Source organism: Saccostrea cucullata, unplaced genomic scaffold, assembly GCF_032062105.1.
Source record: "Saccostrea cucullata isolate Sc308-1 unplaced genomic scaffold, CSIRO_AGI_Scuc_v1 ctg595, whole genome shotgun sequence".
Classification (NCBI taxonomy): domain Eukaryota; kingdom Metazoa; phylum Mollusca; class Bivalvia; order Ostreida; family Ostreidae; genus Saccostrea; species Saccostrea cuccullata.
Genome location: NW_026931109.1, coordinates 293708 through 320215, shown reverse-complemented (window position 1 = coordinate 320215; position 26508 = coordinate 293708). Strand labels below are relative to the sequence as shown.

The 26508-nt window shown below is 33.9% G+C and overlaps 1 protein-coding gene across 1 annotated transcript; it reads left to right on the top strand.

Annotated features, from left to right (window-relative positions):
- The first annotated feature begins 2204 nt into the window (after nucleotides 1-2204).
- LOC134231426 (F-box/WD repeat-containing protein 7-like) lies at nucleotides 2205-24759 on the top strand. The gene is made up of 14 exons (XM_062713385.1): nucleotides 2205-2402; nucleotides 2866-3669; nucleotides 4917-4982; nucleotides 5607-5751; nucleotides 7141-7298; nucleotides 8857-8947; nucleotides 10907-10971; nucleotides 15296-15421; nucleotides 19576-19665; nucleotides 20944-21032; nucleotides 22079-22157; nucleotides 23100-23293; nucleotides 23630-23690; nucleotides 24616-24759. Exons 2-14 carry the CDS (start codon nucleotides 2884-2886, stop codon nucleotides 24757-24759), a joined length of 2094 nt encoding a protein of 697 aa, XP_062569369.1. The 5' UTR covers nucleotides 2205-2402; nucleotides 2866-2883.
- Nucleotides 24760-26508: the final 1749 nt, after the last annotated feature.

The following is a 26508-nucleotide window of genomic DNA, read 5'->3' as shown; positions in this document are numbered from 1 at the left end:
ATTTCCGCCCAGACAGATTCTGTGTCATCTGAATTGATTTGTTGTTGAGAAAAAGCAAACTTATTGTTGATGAACATACACACACCTCCACCATTTCTATTTCTATCTTTGCGAATTACAGAGAAGCCCTCAATATGAATTTCTGAGTCGTTAACTGAAGAGTCTAGCCATGTTTCACATATCCCAATTACTGCTGCTTTCGTTTTTTGTGCTATGATTCTGATTTCAGACATCTTTGGTAGTAATGATCTTATATTTAAGTGTATAAAGTGCATGCCTCTACGCTTAAAGCATTGGAATTTTTCATCATCCATATCTTCAATGCCGTTTGCTAAATCGTTCCTAATAGGTGTATTACTTAAGTGATCATTTTCGGATGGAGAAGGTGATGGAATTTCGAAAGATTGATTTCTCTCTGTCGTAAGCTTCATGCTACCCGTACAATTATCACAATTAAAAAGATATTGCCTTTTTTCACAGATGTTTAAACTCTGACGAATTTCTGTTTTTAAACATTTGACGTGAGTTTTTTGATGACAACTGGTACACTCGGCAGCTTTGCTGTTAGCTATAACACCTCGAGAACAGATAGGGCACGGATGTTTTGGTGTGCGTGTCTTTGGGCCTGGATTTATATGGACATCCCCACTTCTCAAAAGTGTAAGGCAAGCAAAACATGTTAACGATGGTTTTAGTACAATTGGGATATTTGATACAGAGTGTTCGATTAGGTAGTCTTTCCCAAATTTCCTCTGACTGTTTTTGTTTTTAGTTAATGGTTGACATAAAATTGATGATATAAGTTCATGTTACAGTATCTGATTGAAAACTTTTTCTATTGATTTCTAATTTTTCTGTCAATTTCATCTTTAATACATGATTTTGTTCCAACTTTGTCATTTCAGACCAAAATTCATGTAAGTGTTCGAATCACAATGTCATATTTTGAAGGAAAAAGTTTATCTAAGAAAATTATTTATTTATTACATGTAATTTATGGATATACATGTATTATGTATTGAATATATAGAAATGTATTGGATTGAAGAGTTTATGCAAAATCTATCCTTTCTTTCCACACCTTTCAAGAATATCTGTTGAAAACTGAGCTTCGCGATCAGGGCAGTATTCACACCTTATAGAATTTGTTTTCTCATTGTGACCCTGATTATGAATTCTAGTACTCGATCAGCTTCACACTCTATGACACGTGCCATTTTCTGTATTTTATTCTCCTATATATGGATACATCAATGTACATGTAGCCAGTTTTTACTTAATATGGTAAATAATTTTTAAATAAGTGAGATAAAATTCAATAATAAGAATGTGCTGAAAAAGACCAAACGTATTGCACAACTAAGATATAAGCAACAGACATACATGTATATGAATGTGAATTAATCTTTCATGTAAAATTTTTTTAAATCCTAATTTGTGGCTTAGTTAACATGGTTAAGGCCACATTACTCATTAGAGGAGTCTGAATTACACATTTTTATGTAAGCAGTGCAGCCTGTATATATGTGCCTCAAGAAGATCTTCAAGTTTTCTTTTTTTATTACCATTTTAGGCAATTATATTTTTCTTTTTTATTTTCAAAATGAGCTTTTCACTTTTTTTTATCTCTTGGGAAAACAAAAACTTCAAGCAATGATGTCCTTGGTGACTTCTATTCCAGTTTCAGATCACAGCTAAATGGCTTCTTCTAATTGGTTTTTCCTCCGAGTCATATAAAACAAGAAAAAGATTGTGTGAACATATCAAAATTGTCACCTTCTTCAACACTGACATTCCGAGCATAAAAGAGACAAAATTCATAAAACAGATACCTTGCCTTTGTTGATGAAAAAAAAAAAAGAATGCTTCAGGCAAAATTCAGATTTTGGGTTCATTTTTTTGTAAATGAAAAATTAAAAGAGTCATCAATAGATTGATAGATCCTTTTTTGGTCGCCATGACGGTTTAGATATCTAACGTTTAACAGTGACTGATCTGGCTTATGTGGGGTAATACGATATCGAAGGCTAGAGGATGAAATACAATCACATGTTGATATTTATGAGTGTCAGTAATATTTCTGATGTACCAGTATATTAGAAAGAGTACTCTAGTGTTTTTTTTATTTTTCAGATTGCTTTTGGTGAGTCGCATTGAATATCTTAACAGAGGAACATAAAGGATTGACTTTGTACAAATGTTGGAAGGGGTTTCACAGATGTAAAGGAACATTTTTAAACAGTGAAAGCTTCAAATGGGTGCTGAAAGAACACAACCTTGATGTTAGAGGGAAGAAACAGTGAAATTATAGAAATATCATAGACTGCAAAAAAAAAAAAAAAAACTGAATGGAATCGGCAAAATATTGACCATGTTGACTGGGGAATACATGATGAAATGAGGTAAAAAATTGTTAAGTAACAAAGCAAACAATTAAATATTGACATTATAAAAATAATTTTCATTAAAGAAACTGATTGACATTTAAGACAATTTCTTCCTTGCAAAGATCATTGACTATATATAAAACTACTTCGTAGAGAATACGTGTGTATTAGAACTAAAAGATATACTGTATTAAGCTGAAATTAATTGTTTACTTAAAACAAAATCTAAGTAAGATGTTATAAAGTTGTTATTGTAATGTGGAAAGGTTAAATTGAATGTCTATCCTTATTTTCTTACCCCCACTTAATAGACTTGTGTCAGTCTTCTATACATTACATTGTACCTGATACGTAAGGAAGATATTGCTGTCAAAGCCATAAAATTTAGGGGCATCTCATGTTTTTTAACAAGGAAATTTCTGGAGAGCTATCGAGGAAGCTACCTTAATCACAAAACACAATTTTTCCACAATTTCAGATTTATACAAAGTTGTGTATGAAGAGCAGAAATCTTTCCCCAATGTCTAGTGGTGCCTTCGGAGGGCGATATTTCATCCACAATGTCACAGAACAGGAATCAGATGATGCGTATTTTAGTTGTACATCCGGCGATGATTGCAATCGATTGAACAGTTGCGACGGAACTTCTCATCGTCAAAGTAGTGAAATGACAAAAGAAACTTGTTCCACACAAGAGGACGGTGGATGCTCCGTAGAACAAGTGACATGCATGAACGGTGCTTCGCCTGATCGAGTGAAAAGAAGGTCGTGCACGCGACAAAATTCGTCAATTCCGGGTGAAAAATATTTGTGTCAGAAGGACTCTAAAGGACTGGTATCCAGGTATGATGTTCGGAATCTGGAGTTCATGTCGGCGGATTGTTACCGTAACGATGTTCCCTACAGACAAGAGGAAATGGACGACGAAGGAAGTAGAGACTCGAGAAAAAATCACAAGTGCTCAAATTTAGAAACCGAGACCCCTTACCAGCCTTCGTGTGTTGTAAATTCTTGGGGACATTTTTCTCAGTGTGTCAAAAACCGGTACAAATATCGGCGTAGTGACTACTCCAGTGAGAGTGACGAAGAACAAAGTGTTCCCCAGTGGCCAAACAAATCGGAGATCATGCAGCCTCAAAAAAGCCACCTCCCGACCTGTGATCTCAGCACACTGACACCAGTGTTAAAGTCTAAGGATGCTGGGAAAAACGAAGTCATCAAAAGCATCACGTCCCGTACGAAAGATGGAATAAAACCTACAGTATTCAAAGAGAAATTGGCAGTAAGTGCACACAGTGGTGTCATGTGGGTGTGATTGTTTTTATCCCCTTTTGTATGTTTCAATACTCTTTTCAGTTTACTTTAGACATGTTCGTTAAGTCCCGTTGACATGGTTGAGTTGCTCATGTTGTTTGACCATATTGCCTCACATTTAAACAGGACGTAAAACAACATACAGTCTTACATCCTTTAGTTGTCATAACTTTTAGGTAAAAAGTAATTTCATCAAATGTTAGCTCTTATGAACCATGTGAGTTAATTGTGTGGTGTGCATCAACCTTTAGTAATAGGGGCCATATCTCAGGAACTCCATGGCCAATGTTGTAAGATATATTCACAGGGTATCCTTTGTCAATAAAACTTTTTAGTAAAATTTAAAACTGGGGGGTGAAACTTAAACAAGGGGAGATAATGAGGAATATATAAAATACAACTTTAGTGGGTAAAAAAAGCTTTTTTATAATCAACAAGGTCAAGGGTGCCTCTTCCAAAATTGTAGAGTCCATGACCCTTGGGTCAGTGATTCTAGTGTAAGGGTGGGTCTTCATTTATTATTTGGTGAAAATTTTGTATTTTATGAAAATCTTGTTCTTGGGTACATTATGTAATATTGATCCCTGGGGTATGAAGAGGCCAGTCAATTTGTGACCTCAGTGTATTGTACTAGGAAGCCTTAGTAAAAAATCTTTGAAAATCTTCTCCTGAATAGCAAAGCCATGAGTTGTCATATTTATATGGAAGCTTATGGTGAACAAATAGAAAAAAATAGGAAAGTAGAATGCTTCAGGGATTGTTCTTTGTCTATTTTTTCTCAAATTTAAGAATATATATATTTTTAAATTTATAGGGTCTTTAAAATGAGACAATTTGCTGATATTTTCAGTGCACGATAAGTTGAACAGGTGGAATAGCTTCAAATGATTCATAATGAATTTAAGAATATATCAAAGCAGGCTTTGAGATCAAAACTATTAAATAGATGTTACAAATAAGAATATAACTTTTATGGAGAAGCATTTGAATAACTATAAAGAAATAGGTACCATTTTACATTTGCAGCTACCATGATTATACCCCTAAAATTTGACTCCTATGATTTTTTCAATTTCTCATTTTGTTGTCATAAAGTGAACATGATGAATGCAAGTGCACTAAGTGTAAAGAATATGTATGATAAAGAAATCTACTTCATGTTCATTGTGTGAATATGATAAAATTTTTTTTTAAAAAATGTGTATTTCTTTGTAGACCATTCTTCGCTGGTTTAATGAGTTCAATGACATCCAGAAAAACACACTGATAAGTCGACTATTGGTGAGTATCATTAAGACTGTGCTTGTCTCCTGTGTTGTATGCCTGATTTGTTTAATTGACATAATTAATAAACTCAAATCTCTACATTTAGTTTGTATGTTTATCTTATTTTGTAAACATCTATCTTTACATTTTGCTTAATATTAAGTAAGCTTAAATCTTTATGTTTACAGATTGAAGGACTGTGATTTAGAAAAGTGTGATTTTTTGGTTACAGAAGGACTGTGATTTAGTTAATCTTTACATTTACAGAAGGACTATGATTTAGTTAATTTTATTCTTTAGGTTTACAGAAGGACTGCGATTTAGTTAACTTTATTCTTTACGTTTACAGAAGGGCTGTGATTTAGTTAACTGTATTCTGTATGTTTACAGAAGGACTGTGTCTTTAACACACTTTAATCTTTACATTTACAGAAGGACTGTGTCTTTAGCACACTTTAATCTTTACATTTACAGAAGGACTGCGATTTAGTTAACTTTAATCTTTATGTTTACAGAAGGACTCGTCTGTGATTTAGCTAACTTTAATCTTTATTTACAGAAGGACTGCAATTTAGTACACTTTAATCTTTACATTTACAGAAGGACTGTGATTTAGTTAACTTTAATCTTTATTTACAGAAGGACTGCGATCTACCCCAAAATCACCTCCTCTCTGTGAGGGTCTCCTCACAGCTACACAAAGGCTGCCCCCCAAACTGTCAAGACATCATCACCTGGCTACCAGCTACCATAGCAACCAAAATCATGTCTTACCTTGACCCTGGTGAGTAGCATGGCAACAGTTATTGCAGTATTTAAGAGAGTATTTCTCACATGTATGCAAATGGAGGAGGACATTTAATATATGGTTTTATTGTACAGCTGAAGTTGATCAGAGTTGAAATACTGTAAGCATATTACATTTGACTGTGTATTCTTTTTAGTACCTTTGGCAGAAAGAAACTTCTATTAAATCAAGTACAATGCTAAATGTCTTGCACATAAATATGCAAGTAAGAAATTAAAGAAACGGACTAAATGAAATCTATGCTAAACTTATTAAAAAATCTTTATCCGCCTAACTGCTACACTCTAAATATAATACATTAATGTCTCTATATTGCCATGTATTTGTTGACCTCAATTAATGCATCTGAATCATAGTACATGTACATTTGTTGGCTGATACAAGTAGTACTAAGAGTATATTTGCCATCATTCTCTGTAAATTGACTCCTCTTGCCTGCTTTATTTTCATGTTGTGATATAGCTGTCTAGTAGTGGGTAGATATTGTCACACATTGGAGACATTAATTTATTATGAAAATTGATACTGTTCATTTTGTTTGCAGTTTTCAAATATTACAGTTAATTAAATAGTTATACCCTTTGTACACTAATGAAAAATGTTTCTCGGGCATTGAGAAAGACATAATTTGAACATAGGGATACAGCTTTGTATAGCACCAGCCTTTTACCCTCAGAAAAAAATGTTAAAAAAACACAGCACCAATTATGTTCAGTGTAAAATGTACATGTATTTTGACTCACCCAGACATTAATGAAGAAGAAAAAAATGTTGCACAATGTGTAATATTACCATCAGCTGATTTCTGTATAAAAGAATTTATAGGAATTAACTTGATCCTATTTAATATTACAATTGGCACTGGAAGGATGCATTTATTGCTGATATACAAGTCTGAACCTATAGTCTCTAGAATTCACATTTATTATTATTTTAATTTTATAAGAAACACAAGATTTAACGATTTACTCCACTTGACGTTACTTTTAAAATTTAATCAATATGAAGCCTTATTCTGGGGGGAAAATTGTCTCATTGTCTGCACTGAAATTAAATTATAAGGAATGAAGCTTATTTCAACTTATATTATACGATATAACAAAACTTGGGGTAGTTTATGATTTTTTATAATCCGCTTTGCGGTCTATAAAGCGTTAACTGCCCCAAGTTATGTTATATCATATAATATAAGTTGAAGTAAGCTTCATTCCTTAAATATTTCATAAATTGAAAAAAAAAAATGACCTTGCAAGTAAATTCTCATATATTGTATATTTGCTACTAAAATATCAGAAATAAAGGCAAAAATTTACTTTGGTTAGTTTTGTGAACTTCAAGGTTAGATTCACTTTCAAATTGTTACAGTAAGCTTGTGTCGAGCTGCCCAGGTTTGTCGGGTGTGGCGATATATTACGGAGGACCCGTCGCTGTGGAGAAAATTCTGTTGTCAACAGACGTGGCGGCTCTCTAAGGCAGCAGAACACAAACAAGTCATCAGTCACATGACCGGAGGCAGCATCATGGTTAGTCAAATGTTTGAACGTTGCAACAGATTCACTGCCTCAAATAAAACATTTCTTTGATGTTTGTTTGAGGCTCTGATTTTCTCTTGTGCTTTCTATTTATATTTATAAAAAAAACTGTTTTATGAGTGTACATACTTTCTTCAATGGCTAATTAATGTTTGTATTGAATAGTTAATTTTACTGGTTTTTCACCATGTTGACAGGATATTATACACGGTATCACTTTCAGATTTTTTATTCAGAATATAAGTCCTTTGTTGTATTTTACTTTAATCCTCACTGATTGAAGTGAAAGAACTTTCATGAGTCAGATAGAATTACTCACATGTACGCTTGTCAGTGTCTGATCAGTTAATATACAGTGAAACTAGTTTAATCTAATTTATGTGTTCTGAAAATATTTACTAATACAAAGTCAACTTTAAGGGCTTTTATGTTAGAATTAACGTTGTTTAATCTGAAATTAAAGGTGCATCTCGTCCTGGCCAATTTCTTTGGAAACAGCGATGTCCAGATTTAAACTATTTTTTTTCTGTATAATTACATTTGAAATTTTTTTCAATATCAACTATTAATAAATTCTGTTCAATCCACATGTAGAAAAAAATTACACAGATATATCAATATATGGTTTTTTGGATTATGTATATGTTTGTCTTGAAAGCGCTTTGAGTAAGCTTCTGTGAGAGACAGTGTCTCTGAGACACAGAAAAAGTGTAAATAAAAAAGTGTAATAACTATAAATTAATCCCAAGCAGAGAACATGTACTTGTACAGAAAATTACTGTGCATTAATGGAGTCATTTTAATTTGGGAGGAGAGGGGGGGGGGGGAGTTACGTGTTGGTGGGCAAGCAAAATTTACTTGTCAGTGATCGTGGGGACCTAATTTTATGGGTTATTTGTTTTTACAATAGATTTAATGAATCAGTATGCTCACAAGATGAACACAAATGATCATAGGGGATTTAAGTTTATGGGCAAGGGTGACACATAAAATCCACATACATTGGTCCCTCACAAACAATGATGAATCAATTTATCCAATTTTTGCTCACTTTGTGTGTCTGTTGAATAAGTTGAGTGCATGAAACTCTTGTAGAAATGACCAAATGGTAGTTCTTTTCATCACAACTCAATATTTAACACGGGCACTAGAACTCAACAGAGGCAACACTAATACATGTATCATGTTAGGTCAAGGTCAGGAATCTAAAACCCTTTTTTTGTTTGTTATTTTAGTTTCAAATAACAGTTTACAATGAAGAAGTCTTCTATGAAAGTCATGATTCTATACTTTGAAAAGCTGTGTATTTAAGAATGGGTAAAAATGAGAATCATTTGAGAACACAAAACATGTATAGCCTTCACATTAAATTTCCCATTAGCTTTTAATTAACCACTTTGCCATTCTGCAAGTAGATTGTGATATAGAATTTATCAGCCTTAGGGTATTTACTATAAAATTCCTAGTACAGTAACAGTGATTGGTAATTATATAATCTGACAATATCAGAGAGTTTCTGGACAAAGTTTCTCTTTGTATTTCTTTTCAGTGGAAGAAGGTTTTTGCCGAGCGATTCAGACTTCGAAACAACTGGCTAAGTGGACGGTGTACTGTAAGGACATTTGAAGGTCATTCACAAGGTATGAAAAGATTGTTAGTAGGTTGTTTAGTTCTTGTTCATAATTGATGTGTTTTGTAGAATTTATGGTATTAGTCACAAAACTAGGAGTTGAAGTATTTGATAAAATTATTTCTGTGAACAAATCATGGCCTATTAACAATTTATATTGATGTCAATAAATTCATCATATGACATTTTCTCTTGCTTTGAAGCAGTCATGAGCTAGGTTTTATTCAATTATTATTTTTAACATGTTTATTAATTCTTAACAATGCTGGGAGACAAATTTGAAATATGTGATTTATTGTTAGAAAAGGTAGATAATAGGTATAATTAGCAGCTGAGAAGTGCGTAAAACCCAAGTTATCCTCAAACAGTATTATTCTGATCAATTTAAAAAGTGGGCAAAAAATATGTTCACTGGAAAAAATGAAGAAAGAAATAACAGATTTTGCTATGCACAGGGTCAAATACACCTCCATCTTCACAGAAAAATTTAAAATTATTACGGCCGGGGGAAATGCAAGTCAGGTTACTATAAATATACACAAAATACTCTCATAAAAAAATTGTAACGAGCAAGAAATTGCCAAACACCAAGAAAAATTTTAATATCTTTGTCTCATTTCCCCCAGAAGAACATTAATGGCCTCATTTTCCCAGCAGATATTTGATATTTTATGAGAATTAGTATTTGTGAAAATCAATTATCATGGCAGTTGCAAGGACTTTGAAATCAAGCCTACAGGTCAGATGTTGTAACATGGAGAGAACATTCCCTCCATGCTGTATTGATTTTTTTAATTTTGTTGACACCTTCTTGCCTTTGGGGATATTTGACGATTTTCTTTGAAGTTAGTATCAAGTAGACTAGGAGTCTGCAAATATTGGTTTACAAAGCAAAGACAAGAATGTTACATTCCTTTTTTCACCCCAAATTGACAAACTTTTTGGTAAAGTTAATTGTTTTAGCTCACCATGAGAACAAAAGACAAGATCATTCAGATTCATAAAAAGCATCCTCACATGTCATCTAGATTCAAGTTTATTCAAATCATGATCCCAAAGAATCGGGGGAGGCCACAACTGGTGATCAAGTTTTACAATGGGAATTTAAAATATCTAGAAAATAAATAATCTATTGATAAAGATCAAGAAGGGCCATAGTAATTCAGGTGAGCATTGTGGCATATGGGCCTCTTGTTTGGTTTGTACTCGGGTACTTGGTACTCTAGGTTGCTGTGTACTTGCTGGCTATTTACTGTAAGGGAAACAACCTTTAAATTAAAATGTTATCCTTTCTGGTTGATGAACTACAGATACCTGAATTACACAAGAAGTTAATTATTTTTTCCTGAGATAGAAGGATTCACATTATATATAATTACATAGGCAAAGGTGATTGCCTTCTTCTATTTCACACATCTGAACTGTAATCATGGTAATGATATTGCTAATATTTCAAATGCTGACATGTGATGAAAGAAGACCACATATTGTATGACTGTACATGACATTGTGTTGAATCTCTCATGCTGCATTATATTTCTGATATTTCAAATTCTGTCATGTGATGAAATAAGACCCATACTGTATTTATACAAGGGTTATCTGGTATAATGATGGACAATGCCTTTAGCTTGAGTAATAATGGGTGCACTAAAGTGAAATTTTCAACAAATGTTTATTTCTCATATCTTATTTTTTGGTTAAAATGTGGACAAAAATGAAGATTTTATTATGCTTGAATGTGCACAGGGTTCGGTCCAAGGGGGCACAATAAAAAAACCAAGATATATATTTATGGAGAAGGATGACTCTTGAAATCCACAAACATTTCATGGTACCCATATACTTTGATGACTAAAAGGTATACTCAAGTGTACAGTTATTATATTTTTATAGGTATTTCCTGTGTACAGTTATTATATTTTTTATAGACTGGTATTTCCTGTGTACAGTTATTTTATTTTTATAGGTATTTCCTGTGTACAGTTTGATGATACCAGAATTGTCAGTGGATCTTCAGATAAAACCATTAAGGTCAGTATAAAAATCACTAAGGATTAAATCGAGGTAAGCTGGGAAAATTTAATGCCCTAGATTAAAAATTGGTTGTTTTTATTAATTTTCATATATTTGCCAAGCTCTTTAGCTGAAATTTGATATTTATGAGATTGAAGCTTCTTATCCCTGTCACAAATATTGATGAAACTAGAGCCAAGCTCGTTGCAAAGCAACGAGTAGGTCTTCCGTTGGAGCTGTGGACAGGAAGTACAGACCTTAGGTCAAGGTCACAGCACTTTCTTATCAACAACCTTTCTTCCCAGCATGAGCCTCCAGTAAATTTTAATTATAAAGTTATGCTTGAACATTTTTTTCTTTGTCAGTGACCTTGATTTGCCAGAAAGACATTTGATCAAAGTCATGACAAAACCTCCAATCATAAGTAATGTATGTTTCAAGTAAGAGCCTCAAATGATTTTCATTTTCTAATTCATAGCGTAGTAAAGAAAATATTTCTTCTGTCAGTGACCTTGATCTTAACAGAATAACCTTGGCTCTGTGTCAAGACAAACAACTTTTAGTGATTAGAAGTTCATAACCCTGACAGGAATTTTACAACTTTTCTGTCATTGGCCGATGAAGTTGTTTCAAATTTGCATTATCTCGCACCATTTTGTCACAGGTCAGAAAAAAAAAACATTGAGGTATTTTAAAACATCACCGGATATTAATATTCAAACAACATGGAGTTTCTATTTATGAAAGATAGACAGGGTTGAAAGTCCTTTCCATAATACGTATTTTAGGGTAATAGCTTTACTTTCAATAAAATTAAACTCAGAAGTCCACAAATAAAATATCTTTCCTCATTTATTTCAATTTGAAGTTTGGGTAAAGAGGGTGAGGAGCATTGGGATGTCATGATGTATACGTAATACATTCGAGGTTATTATTCTGTTAGACAGGAAGACCCGAGGAGTTGTGATTTGCTGATCATGATCTAAAACACGTTGACAAACCAAAACCACGTGGTTTTATACACATTATTCAATCAATTCATTCATAATTATTCTCCTTGAAGGAGGAATGCATGGATAAAGGATTAAAGAAAATTCCCGATGTACAATAGCATCTGTGCATGGACTTCATTTTAGTACTACATAATGATATTGTGCTTGAAGTTGAATAAAATCATCAAATAAATTAAATTTAAATAGGAAAGGGAGATTATGTTTAATAGAATAAAAATTAGACAATACTTGATACAGGGACTCGCTGGTAAAAACTTGAATGTACTTGAATAAAATGCCTCTCACTCGTTTTCTCTCGTACGCGTATTTTTTAAACCAAGGAAAGTAATTTGCGCTAGATATAGGTTCATCATTTTAAAGAAAATACTGAGATATATACGGTAAACGATACAAATGGTTTGACTTTGGTGTCGGTTATGATTTTAACAGTTTAATTTAGGTTGTAAAAGCGTTTAATTACATGATAAGTCTGTAATATTCAGATAACATTGTTACCCCGGTATATAAGTTCTTAAATTTTCGATTCTGGACATATGCGGGTTTACTACCAGTTGAATGTACATTGTATAACCTGCTACTGATATTTAATCACGGAACAAATTACAATGTGAGCACAGTATACTAATCATTTATACGAGTTTTGAATAAATTATAAAACAAATTAAGTTCATTGCTTTAAAATCATTATTTCTTGATCTTTACTATAAAACCTGTAATAAATAAATAGATAGACAGTGTACAACACAGAAGTCACTTATGAAGTTTACACGTGCCGGTGTTACTTATCGATGTTTAGTCCATTTCATTGAGTATAATTCTATCCTTACGATTCGGAAGATTCTCTTTAAAAGTTTAAAATTGGTATAGCAATGGTTAATATCTGTGATAAAAAAATATGTTTCGGAAATCTTGTGTTGAAAACGGATTTATTTGTGTGTGAAAAGAGCAAAGCTTGTGCATTTTAATAAATATTGGTTGAAGTAAAGTAACTGCAGATCGCCAGTCCTTGCACTATGAATCGTCAAATTACACATGGATCTAACGAATATTTATGAATTGAAGACTGATTAATGTACATGTAAAATAAATGCCCCAGCGTTTACTAAAGTCCAACCTAAAACATTTTAAGATATTTTTGAAAGATATAATTTACTTAGAGAAAATAATATTTTCTTACTGTTGTAGAATGGTTTGTATATACCAATTATTTGCCTATGACTGCGGGGTCAATGGTTCACCGTGGTGTGTCGCTTTAGAATTTCTCGGCAGCGTCTAATCGAAAGATAGATTACGTAATGGTAAACACACTTTAAAAAAAGAATTCTGGTTCCAGGTGAATATGAGAATCGCACAGTAAATAATTGTGTATTATTTGACTCTTAAAAGTTTTTTTTAATGAAATCCGGGCGTATATTGTTTCCGTTCATATTGTTTATGTTCATATTCAAACGAATAAAAGATGCTCGTACTTTTTTTCTATAACTCTTTCTCTTGGAAAGATCTTTATTAATAAAAGGAAAAACATACCACCGAATACTCTGAACGGGAAACAAAGAACACGTTTAAAACCTAATTCAAAAAAGAGATATGATACAGCGTGGTAAAATATTTATTACTTACGGCAAGTTTATTTCAATTATAGGCATAAAGAGTTCTTCAATATCAAAATGAGAACAGAGCCTTGTTTACGGTGAATACGGATCTAGCTTTCTTTCCTACCATACGTAAGACTCGAACAAAATAATATTTTCATGGGACAGAGATAGTATAAGAATGAACAATTTTATCAAGAATTAATTTAACCATTCTGTGATGGTTTTTTGTGTATGACTGTGGGTCGCTGGATCACACGCCGATTGATTCCCGGTGACCGACTTTAATTGCCCCGCCGCTATCGAGGGAGGCGCGTTATATAATTGTAAACAAACAAGGTGAATGTTGAAGCCGTGCACTTAATGGCTGTGAATAGTATTTGTGCATTTAGTTATGTTTTATTTTCTCACTATATTGTTTGCTTTTATGTGATACGAAGAAAAGATGATATTTTATTTTCTTCCCTTTTTAGTAGACTTGGTTTATACAATTTTTAAAAAATGAAATAAAAGGGAAAGTTGTCAGTGAATAAAGATGATAATTTGTAGGAAAAAAAGCACAAACACTTCGAGAACTTTATTCTGAAGAATATTAGCATCCAATGTAGCCATGTGTATTATTTATAGTAACTTGCTTTGGTTATTAGCATGAGAAGCTCTCGTTTACGTGTTGAGTGAAAAGAATTACCTGTGCTTATATAAGTCATGTGCCAGCTCATTTAAAACAAGACTCGAACACAATTACAATTTCATGAGATCAGTAAGATGTTGAAGCACAACTTTATAATCGATAGTCATTTCGAAATATTTACCGTTTTTGAGTTATAAAGCAAAAACTTTCAAGGTCCCTTGATCCCTATTTATAGGGGCCAGCCCCTTTTGTATATTATTATATGAAAGCCCTTGCAATTATGCACAACTTTTGTTCATTATGTCTTAACAAAATATTTTTAGTTTTCAAGATAAAAAGGAAAATATGTGTAAATTTTCGCTCTTTTAGGCGTTCTAATTTTTGACCCCTATATAGCGCCATTGTAAATACAGAAATCGAAAAACAAAAACCGATGTGCACAACTTCAATCCTTCTGTTACCTAAAATCAGTAAAAATTCTGCTTCAGCTTTTGTGGTCTCTGAGCCTTTATCCGGAAACGAAAGCCTATAAATTTTCGTTTAAAGGGAAATAACTCAAAACCGGAAGTGACTTTTTGAAATTTTAGTCAGCATTCTGGTAGAGTTTATAAACGTCTATAACCTCTGAAATTTTGAGCGAAATCCGTTGAGAAATGAGTGAGATATGAGGCCTCAAAGTTGCGGTTTAGGAAGTAGAAGAAAAAAAAAGAATAATAATCTTTACCATCAGAATCAGTAGAAGGTCTTCCGTTGGAAACGGAAGACCTTAATGATTCAGTACTTTTAAATGCAGTTAGCAAGCTGCCATCCCAAGGGGATGGTATTTAACAAGATAATATAATATTTTCTAATTCATAATTGAAAAATTAAGAGTTTAATTTTGGATGGACAGATTCATTTAATATCGATTTGCAAAAATCTTGAAGTAAAAAAAAATGATTTGCAAAAAATAATTGGGGTAATTCAGACACATAATGAATTGTAAGTTGTATTAATTCACACATAAGAAAACAATGGGTGAGCTGTTGAACATATTTATTTTTCTCTGTTTTTCAGGACCTGGTGTGGAACATCCGAACTAATGCCCAGTATTTCTCTGTTTACAGGTGTGGAACATCCGAACTAATGCTCAGTGGTCAGTCCAGACATTGGTGGGACATAGTGGAACAGTACGCTGTCTCCATCTGGAAGGAAAACGATTGGTCAGCGGATCTACAGACAAATCCATCAAGGTACAAATCATACTTACCATTTGTCTTTTTTTAGCTCTACTGGTCAGAGACCAGAAGAGCTTATGCGATAGTAATGCGTCCGTTGTCCGTCCGTCTGTCTAGCTGTCTGTCCGTCTGTCTGTCTGTAAACAATTTTTCAAAATGCTACTCCTCCTACAGTTTTGGTCTGATTTCAGTATAACTTGGCACACAAGTAGACTACACTAAGATACATAATTCTATATATCGGTTTTTGATTTCGATGAACGATGTTGCCGTGGTTACTAAAAATAGAAATTTCTGTGAAATTCTTTCAAAATGCTACTCCTCCTACAGTTTTGGTCTAATTTCAATATAACTTGGCACACAAGTAGACTACACTAAGATACATAATTCTGTGTATCGGTTTTTGATTTCGATGAACGGTGTTGACATGGTTACTAAAAATAGAAATTTCTGTGAAATTCTTTCAAAAGTCTACTCCTCCTACAGTTTGTGTCTAATTTCAATATAATTTGGCACACAAGTAGAATACACTAAGATACATAATTCTGTGTATCGGTTTTTGATTTCAATGAACGGTGTTGACGTGGTTACTAAAAATAGAAATTTCTGTGAAATTCTTTCAAAATGCTACTCCTCCTACAGTTTTGGTCTAATTTGAATATAACTTGGCACACAAGTAGACTACACTAAGGTACATAATTCTTTATATCGGTTTTTGATTTCGATGAACGGTGTTGACATGGTTACTAAAAATAGAAATTTCTGTGAAATTCTTTCAAAATGCTACTTCTCCTACAGTTTTGGTCTGATTTGAATATAACTTGGCACACTAGTAGACTACACTAAAATACATAATTCTGTATATCGGTTTTTGATTTCGATGAATGGTGTTGCTGTTGGTACTAAAAATCATACATGTTAACCTCTTGTGATGAAAAATAGGGAGATTGAGACCTCAAAAGCGGTAGCATTGCGCGCGTTATTTTACGCTTGGATTTTCAATATTTTTCATGTAATATACATGTATGTAGCCTTAAAAGAAACCTACAGTAATTAATCTTTAATATCAACTGCAAAGAAGAAGACAGAAACACCTTAAGTTTGACATAAATTGTACAAATTCAAATATTTTTCATGCTCATCAGTTTGCTTGGATTGGCTGTTTAATTTAGCCTTTTGAAGTGTGATCTTTGCTGATATAGCCTAGAAGCAATAATTCTGAATGTTCATTCAATTGTTAAACAAAACAAATGATGACATGGTTTAAACTAGATCTAAAACAAGTTCCTGTCTTTCGTTATATAAATCAGATTTCCCGCGATGATCGAAAACGAAAGTAGAGATGTGCCACATGGCTTGGTCAATCAAGTGATTTCTATTGATTTTATTGATAAAATTATGAGCTCCTGTGCTTTTATAGACGATATCAAACGTTTTCATCCAATTCTTAAAAGCGTTATCTCCTTTTTCATGGCAGTGATGTTGACTAAATTTATCGTAACCAATGTAATCACTGGTAATCTTGTGCTGTTGTCGTTGTCAAATTCATGCTTGAAATCTATGTACACATCGATACTAAAAAAGCGTTTGTATGCTTCCGAGTCAAATCACGCGATATCTAACGAGATTTTATGAGATTGGCTTCTAAAATGGATACCCAAGCGAACCAAAAATACTTTAGACGCAACTTTTGTAGAAAAGCGGTAGATTTCTGAATTAAATCGGTAGGCGGGAGATTGAGTGAAAAAGCGGTAGACTCCCGCCTAAATTGGTAGAGTTAACATGTATGTAAAAATAGAAATTTCTGTGAAATTCTTTCAAAATGCTACTTCTCCTACAGTTTTGGTCTGATTTCAATATAACCTGGCACACAAGTAGACTACTACACTAAGGTACATAATTCCGTATATCGGTTTTTGATTTCGATGAACGGTGTTGCTGTTGTTACTAAAAATAGAAATTTCTGTGAAATTCTTTCAAAATGCTACACCTCCAACAGTTTTGGTCTCATATCAATATAACTTGGCACACAAGTAGACTACACTAAGGTACATAATTCTGTATATCAGTTTTCACTTCAATGAATGGTGTTGCCATGGTTACTAAAAATAGTAATTTCTGTTAAATAGTCTCAAAATGCTACCCCAAATACAGTTTTAGGCTAATTAAAATATGATGTGGCATGCAAGTAGACTACACTAAGAACATAAAGAGACTTAATCAAGATCATTATTCTATTTATTGCTGTTGAAAAGTTTCAATTTCCAATTGCTTAAGTGCTTTTCTCTTCCTTGGCTATAAGTACAAACCAGTAGAGCTTCAGTCTCGACAGAGACTTCTGGTTTTTATTTGACATTATTTTCAAGATTTTGTTACTCATGTGGAGACGTCACCATTTGCCAATGGAGAGCTGCAAATTCTGTACTATACTTGGGCATTTAAAGCCATTGAAAACCGAGGGATCTTTTTTGTGGCAACACCTACTGTGACAAGGGACCTCAATTTTTACAGTCTCATCCTAAGGATCGGTCCCCACGTCCCACAGTAGTACACACCTATTTGAACAAAAAAGTATAGATGAAAATTCCAGTGTATCACAACTTGACACTTCTACTATGCAATCGAAACCCTACAACAATAAATTTCTTCAAAACATGAAAAATTAACCTTCATGTAATTTTATGGGACATGGATATATGCTTAACATGTGCCTAATATTGATCTTTATCATGGACAGTGTATATGGCTCTTATTTCATAAATATGATATCTGTTTCTAATTTCATTAAAATTAATGTGTAAACAAGATATTTGATATAAGTTTTCCAATTAAAGAAGTATGAAGTATATTTTAATGATTTAACAAAATCACTATCACAAAAGTTTGTGCTGCTTAATTAGGGCTGTATCTATATATCAATACATATCGATATTCAAGTCTAGAATAATATCGTATCAAAAAATAACTTACAATACCTATCAAACAGACAGTTTTTCTTCTAATTCTGTTTAAAAGATGGGAATTTCAATCATCAAAGATTATATTTCATTTTTTTGAATTAAAACTGTTTAACAATTATATAATTTGTAAGGAAATAACACAGTTTTTATAATTGTTACAAAATACAAAGAGAATTTTATTTGAACATGTTGATTTTACTGTCATTAAAAGTTTTAATTTGAAGTGTTATTTGTAATGACAATGAGACAAGAACTTTAAAATGGGTAATAAAACACTTAACTGTTATGAAATTCGTGCATTAAAATAATTTAAAAGCCTTTTCTGATGGACTTGTTTCAGAATCCAATATATCACATATCGCTTTAAAAAATATTGTATCCTATTGTATCAAAATTTTTGGCTCAATACACAGCCTTATGCTTAATGCAAATTCCCATACCTACAAATGACTTATTTAAGTAAATGTTTTTGCTGAATACACTATGATGAAACAGAATTCCCTGGTATTGACCTCAAGAGATTTGATTAAAGGAATCAAAGTACTGTAAAAAATAAATTGATATATAGTATAAAAAGGGGGGGGGGGTTAGTTTAATATTTCTCTTTCTAAAGGTGAGTGCTTCTAGATGAAAAAAATTATTGGTTACTGTCACCATACTTAGATATAGACAAAGAAAGCTCAGTAGTCATAGCATCTAAGCAAAGTTCTATGGTGCTTGTGTTTAGACATAAAAACTGCTTAATCTTATTTAATGTGAGAAAATCTAAGTAAGCTTAGTATATAGGTGATGGTATTTAGACAAACAAGAAAAAAAGTTCCTTGATAACAAGTCTTGACAAAAAAAAATATATGGAGAATGAGTCTAGACAAAGAAATTCATTTGTCACTTAGTTTTTGAGAAAAAAAAATTAATCTGTGACACATACAGTGTCTAAATTAATTTTTAAGTTCCTTGAGCTTAAATTGTGTTTTGCTTTTGTACTTTTGTGCAATAGGAATTGCTGCCTAATTATTGGATACAGTAGTTGATGAGCATTTTGTCTACTTATTGATCTCTGTTGATTTTTGTTTTATTTATTTATTTTTTTGGGGGTGGGGGGGTGGTGGGGGGTGGAGAGGTACAGTATGTTAATAGATTCAGTTATAAATGTGTGTGTGTTATCCAGTTAACACATTGTCTGTACTCATTGTTCTTTATCCTCTGTAGGTGTGGGACTTGTCCACTCAGGAGAGCTGGTCCAGTATAGCCTGTAAGGTGACCATGATAGGACACACAGAGACAGTCAGGTGTCTACAGGTAAATACAGAGACAGACAGGTGTCTACAGGTAAATACAGAGACAGTCAGGTGTCTACAGGTAAATACAGTATATAAGACACACAGAGACAGTCAGATGTCTACAGGTAAATACAGAGACAGTCAGGTGTCCACCGGTAAATACAGAAACAGTCAGGTATCTAGTATCTACAGGTAATTACAGAAACAGTCAGGTGTCTACAGGTAAATACAGAGACAGACAGGTGTCTACAGGTAAATACAGAGACAGACAGGTGTCTACAGGTAAATACAGAGACAGTCAGGTATCTGCAGGTAAATACAGAGACAGTCAGGTGTCTACAAGTAAATACAGAGACAGTCAGGTGTCTACAGGTAAATACAGAGACAGTCAGGTGTCTACAGGTAAATACAGAGACAGACAGGTGTCTACAGGTAAATACAGAGACAGACAGGTGTCTACAGGTAAATACAGAGACAGTAAGGTATCTGCAGGTAAATACAGAGACAGTCAGGTGTCTACAAGTAAATACAGAGACAGTCAGGTGTCCACAGGTAAATACAGAGACAGTCAGGTGTCTACAGGTAAATACAGAGACAGACAGGTGTCTACAGGTAGATATAGAGATAGTCAGGTGTCTACAGATAAATACAGAGACAGTCAGGTATCTGCAGGTAAATACAGAGACAGTCGGGTGTCTACAGGTAAATACAGAGACAGTCAGGTGTCCACAGGTAAATACAGAGACAGTCAGGTATCTGCAGGTAAATAAAGAGACAGTCAGGTGTCTACAGGTAAATGCAGAGACAGTCAGGTGTCTACAGGTAAATACAGAGACAGTCAGGTGTCTGCAGGTAAATACAGAGACAGTCAGGTGTCTACAGGTAAATGCAGAGACAGTCAGGTGTCCACAGGTAAATACAGAGACAGTCAGGTATCTGCAGGTAAATACAGAGACAGTCAGGTGTCTACAGGTAAATACAGAGACAGTCAGGTGTCTACAGGTAAATACAGAGACAGTCAGGTGTCTTCAGGTACATCCTTCAATTTTATTGTTTTACTGTTAATTTTACTGTTGTTTAAGAGGCATTCCTCTGTATTCCTTTCTTATTCTGTTATTTCAGTTATTCTCCTGCATGTGGTCTTTAGTCTTCCTCATCTTGCTGCCATCCCAAGGCTACTTTACCTTTATAATCATCTTCACCTTCTAAGCTTAGTTTGAAACATTACTTGACATAATAATTCTTACTCAAAAGACTAAGCTTTTATGATCTGAAAACAGTTTTTTTTTGTTGACAGGTTGATGATGATAAAGTGGTCAGTGGATCATATGACAAAACACTCAAAGTGTGGGATATCAGGAGTGGAGAGTGTAGGATTACACTCAGGTGAGTTATAAGGTAGCTCAGACACTCAGGTGAGTTATAAAGTAGCTCAGACACTCAGAGTGTGGGACCTCAGTAGCTCAGACACTCAAAGTGTGGAAAATCAGGAGTGGGGAGTGTAGGATAACACTCAGGTGAGTTACAAGGTAGCTCAGACACTCAGCTGAGTTATAAGGTAGCTCAGACACTCAAAGTATGGGATATCAGGAGTGGGGAGTGTATGATAACATTCAGGTGAGTTATAAGGTAGCTCAGACACTCAGGTGAGTTATAAGGTAGCTCAGACACTCAGGTGAGTTATAAGGTAGCTCAGACACTCAGGTGAGTTATAAGGTAGCTCAGACACTCAGGTGAGTTATAAGGTAGCTCAGACACTCAAAGTGTTGGACATCAGGAGTGGGGAGTTTAGGATTACACTCAGGTGAGTTATAAGGTAGCTCAGACACTCAAGTGAGTTATAAGGTAGCTCAGACACTCAAGTGAGTTATAAGGTAGCTCAGACACTCAGGTGAGTTATAAGGTAGTTCAGACACTCAAAGTGTGGGACCTCGGTAGCTCAGACACTCAAAGTGTTGGATATCAGGAGTGGGGAGTGTAGGATTACACTCAGGTGAGTTATAAGGTAGCTCAGACACTCAAGTGAGTTATAAGGTAGCTCAGACACTCAGGTGAGTTATAAGGTAGTTCAGACACTCAAAGTGTGGGATATAAGCAGTGGGGAGTGTAAGAAAACAGGTAAATTATAAGGTAGCTTGGACTTGAGCTTGAAACTAAGCAGACTAGTTTTTCTTATGTTCAGGTGAATTGCAGGGTAGCTCATAAGTGAGCTCCAGGTTAGATGGGGGTCTAAAGCTATGGGGAGTGGAAAGGGAGCTCCCTACCTCACAGTAGCAAAACATGGACTTTGCCTATATGTGAGGGGAGTTTTCATTTTGTGAGCTCAGTGCTCTTAGTACGCCTAATCTCTGTATTATTTTATGGGTACTTGTGATGCCTTAACTAGTACTTTCTTCAGTATCATGATCATGTTTGTATTTTTGTGATTTTAGGGGCCATCAGGCAGCTGTATTGTGTGTTCATTTCAATGACACCAAATTAGTTTCTGGTTCTTGTGACAAGACCATCAAGGTAAATACATGTCTATTTATAATTATATAGGAATCTTGTCCATCTGCCCATCAAACGTGAATCTTTCTTATGAAGGGACATTAGAATTACTTACAAAGATTGCCCATGACCTAAGGGTGTGTCATGACCTTGACCCAAGGTCACTGGAAGAAAAAGTTCATAATTCGTGTCCGGTCCATATCTTTCTTATGGATAAACTTGGTAGGTTCTCATTTCACCAAAGATTGCCCATGACCCAAGGGTGTGTCATGACCTTGACCCAAGGTCATTTGGGGAATTTCAAGGTCACTGGACACCTTGTCATAATTTTTTGGATAAACATGGTAGGTTCTCATTTCACTCAAAGATTGCCCATGACCCAAGAGTGTGTCATGACCTTGACCCAAGGTCATTTGGGGAAGTTCAAGGTCAATGGAAGAAAAAGTTCATTGTTTATATATTTCACACAAAGATTGCCCATGACCCAGTGGTGTGTCAAAATATTCACGGCACAATATGATTCATGTGTGATACATATCTTTATTATGGAAAAACTTGCTTATGAAAAAACCCAGGGGTGGGTAGTTTGTCCCGTTTGGACAGTTCTAGTTATCTTTTTCTTTGTTATCTGTATTAAAAAGCATGAATGAAACTTTGCTGTTGAATTTTATATGGGGGGATGTTTGTCTAGGATTTTCAATGCAATAATAAAAGTGTAATAGGATTTCATTTAGAAAAATTCTCAAGAAAAGAAAAGATTTCAGAAATTAGATATTGGGGTTGAGATAGAACATTATTCATGGATATTAACCAGAGATGCTCTTTAATATTTTTGTCATTGCTACATGTATTACAGTAAACTAAAAATTTTAAAAGGAGGAAAAGCCTATTTAATATTGCCATAGCTTTGCTGAACCAAAAGCCCTATTTATAGAACATTTTTCCTTTTTCTGTGTTGTAAAGGTGTGGAATTATGAGGGTGAGTGTCTGAGGACACTGATGGGACACCAGGACGCGGTCACGTGTCTGCAGTTTGACTCGACTCGGATCGTGAGTGGCTCCCTGGACTGTACCCTGAAGTTCTGGGATATCCATAGCGGGACCTGTGTTAACACCATAGACTGGAAGGATGCAGAGGGGCACACAGGGGTTGTCAGGTAGAGATTTAAAAGGATGGTAGAGGATGTAGGGAGAAGTACATGGGGGTTGTTAGGTAGAGTTAAAAGTCAGGTACCTAATCTGGAGAAGAGCCCAGAGGGATTGTCAGGGGGAGATTTATAAGGAGGAAGGGGATTTTTATAAAGGAATTGTAAACTGAATTGTTAAATTTACTTGCCCAAAGGACAAGTGAATATAAAAGTTAATGTCCATCCCTGGAATTGTTAAAACTACTGGACAGTTAATTTGTAGGATGTCATGTTTTGTTCTACAGAAGATTCTTTTTAAGTGTATAGATCTTGAATTATCTTTCTTTGTCACATGAATATATACAGACACAATGTTTTTAATCTTCATTGGAGGTTGGTGAGTGCGGCAGATGATAAAACTATCAAGGTAATTATATCCTTAAAGATATTCATCTTACAGTTATTTAACAATTTGCTTTTAAAAATAAAAAAAATTACAGGACATACTAAAAATTTGCCAGACCAAAGGTAGAAACAAAATGTAAAAATTGAATTTGATATGTGATTGGTGGAACTCTTTCGCGGTGGAGGTAGAAAATGTCTGTTGGATGGGGACAATGTGCTAGTGATTACAGTGCAAAATGGATCATTTTGGAGTATATAAAGACAGTTAAAAAATAAATCCTGTTGAAATTCCTTGCTAAACATTCGCTGAATCACCGTAATAAATTTTGTAAATGAGCTAGTCCTCAGATGATACAATTTTAACAATTATTTTTCACGAAGCTCATTAATTTTTACTGAAAATCATTACTTTTGAAACCTAATTATTATTTGGCATCCTTAAAGATATTGTTTGAATCATTTGATTGTCCTACAATCATTATTTTGATTTACATATGAGTAACACTCTTACAGATTCAATTTCACAAAGTTTTGAAAAATAATGCATTATTTCATTAAATGCTTTAATTATATTTTACCATGTGTTTACTATTGATTATTTTGAAATATCTACTGGACACGGTGTCCGGCGTGGTTCTAGATACTATCGGACTCGGACGAAATTTACCGAGATAACTCTGTATTTACATATGGTAACACTCACTAAAAATAATTACACTTGTGAGGTACCGGTTTGATATTACTGATACAAATGAACTGTAAATAATTGATAATTTTTTATCATTCTTGTTCATTGTCTATATTGTTCTATCAAAAAAATTAATTTTTCAGATCATGCTACCACCGCTATAACTTTTTTGTAATGATACAATTTGATAAAAATGCCTGTCAGAAAGTAAAAATTAAATGTTTCATGATATTTAATGGTTTGACCTTGACCTTGTTAGGTGTGGAACCTGGAGACGGGGGAGAGGCTGGTTACCCTGAGGAACCACACAGACGGGGTGACATGTATGCAGTTTAACGACTTCATCATCGTGTCGGGATCCTACGACAAGACGGTCAAACTGTGGGATTTCAGCTGCTGCTAGCTACTGCTAGCTGTCAGGGATCTTATGACAAGGCGGTCAAACTGTGGGATTTCAGCTGCTGCTTGCTGTCAGGGATCTTATGACAAGATGGTCAAACTGTGGGATTTCAGCTGCTGCTAGCTGTCAGGGATCTTATGACAAGATGGTCAAACTGTGGGATTTCAGCTGCTGCTAGCAGTGGGATCAGATGAAAAAAATCTGCCAAATTGTGGGATTTCAACTGCTGCTACGTGTTGGGATCATACAGGCATTTAAAAACTGTGTCAGCCATAAAGAATTGGTAAAGGACAATTTATTTTAAGGTTCTACAGCTATTGTCATTAAACTTGGGAGGCAGCTGAAAGTAGAAGTGCTCTAATTGATAAATGTAAAGGGACTGTTGTGATTTGAAGATTCAATCTTTTAGTTAGAAGTGACAATGTGGATGAAAGTGTCCTGCGAAAAATTTTGATTTTGTCTTCAAAGGATACAAGAACAGAGAAGAAAATGGTTTGATTGAGAATTTTAAATTGTGAAAACAGTTTTATTATTATTATAAGAGAAGACTTTTTAATTTAAGAGAAGATGTGTTGAATTGAAGTTGGTTTGATTTTTATAAGTTTAGCATATGAGTTGTCTTTCCTTAGTAGATAGTTTTCATATATTTTGATGATTGGTTGTGAAGTACATGAATTTGCATAGAAATAGATCTGTATAAGAGAGAGAGAGAACAAATGACAACACAGAAACAGAAATCTCCATCATTTTTTGGAGAATTTTTTTTTGTTTAAGAACTAAAGCAGAAAATCCAAATCTGCAGGGATTGCTGTATTTGTATATTGGCAGATTTGTAATCTGATTTATTTTGATTGATCTCAAAGATTTCATGTGTTACCATTTTGTTTCTTTGTTAGATAGGTTATATTTTTCCCCTATTTTAGCTAGCATTGTCAATTGATATGTCCATGGATTTCAAGGATCTCCTAGAAATGTTTTGATTATTTTATGTACAAATTTGTGATGTTGAAAGTATTTAAAAATCTACTGCCTAAAAATGGTATATCAGATGCAGAACCGATTTTTCCCTCAAGTAATGCCAGGGATACAGTCATGTGTATCATGATGCAAAAAATAATTTAAAAAAAAAATTACAATGTCAACAAACCAGACAAAAATCAAACAAAACAAACAAAATAAGTTAAAAAACCATCTCTTTATCCAGAGTATAAGGTTATAAATGGCTTACAATTAGGGAAAATAAATATTTTTTTGTACATCACATAAAATAGAGTCATCCTTGACTTAATACAGACATCATCCTTGAACTTCAAATCTTCATCTTTGTGATTAGTTTTGATGGTTTTCGGGAAGGAAGAAAAATTGAAAAATGATAAATCTGTATGCTTGAAAATAACTAGGGTGTACTTTTTTTAAATATGTATTTTTTATATAACTTTAGGTTGTAGCTATTATGAAGGAAATGTTGTGAACCCCACGTGTTGTGTTTGTATTTTATTTTTTTGCTCATTAATATAGAACACAATTCTCAGTACATTTTCTGTGATAATGACATTATTTTACAGAATTCTGGTTGTGAACTTGTGCTGTACTGTAGTTCATAGAATATTTCCCATAGGTTGTTAATTGAAAATGGTTTAGTCATGTAGTCTAAGTACACACTTTATTGAAATTGTAAAAATAATTCCCCAATTTCTTTCTTTTTGAAGTGACGTCAATAGTGTGAACATTTAACTGTTCAGTTCTGTTATG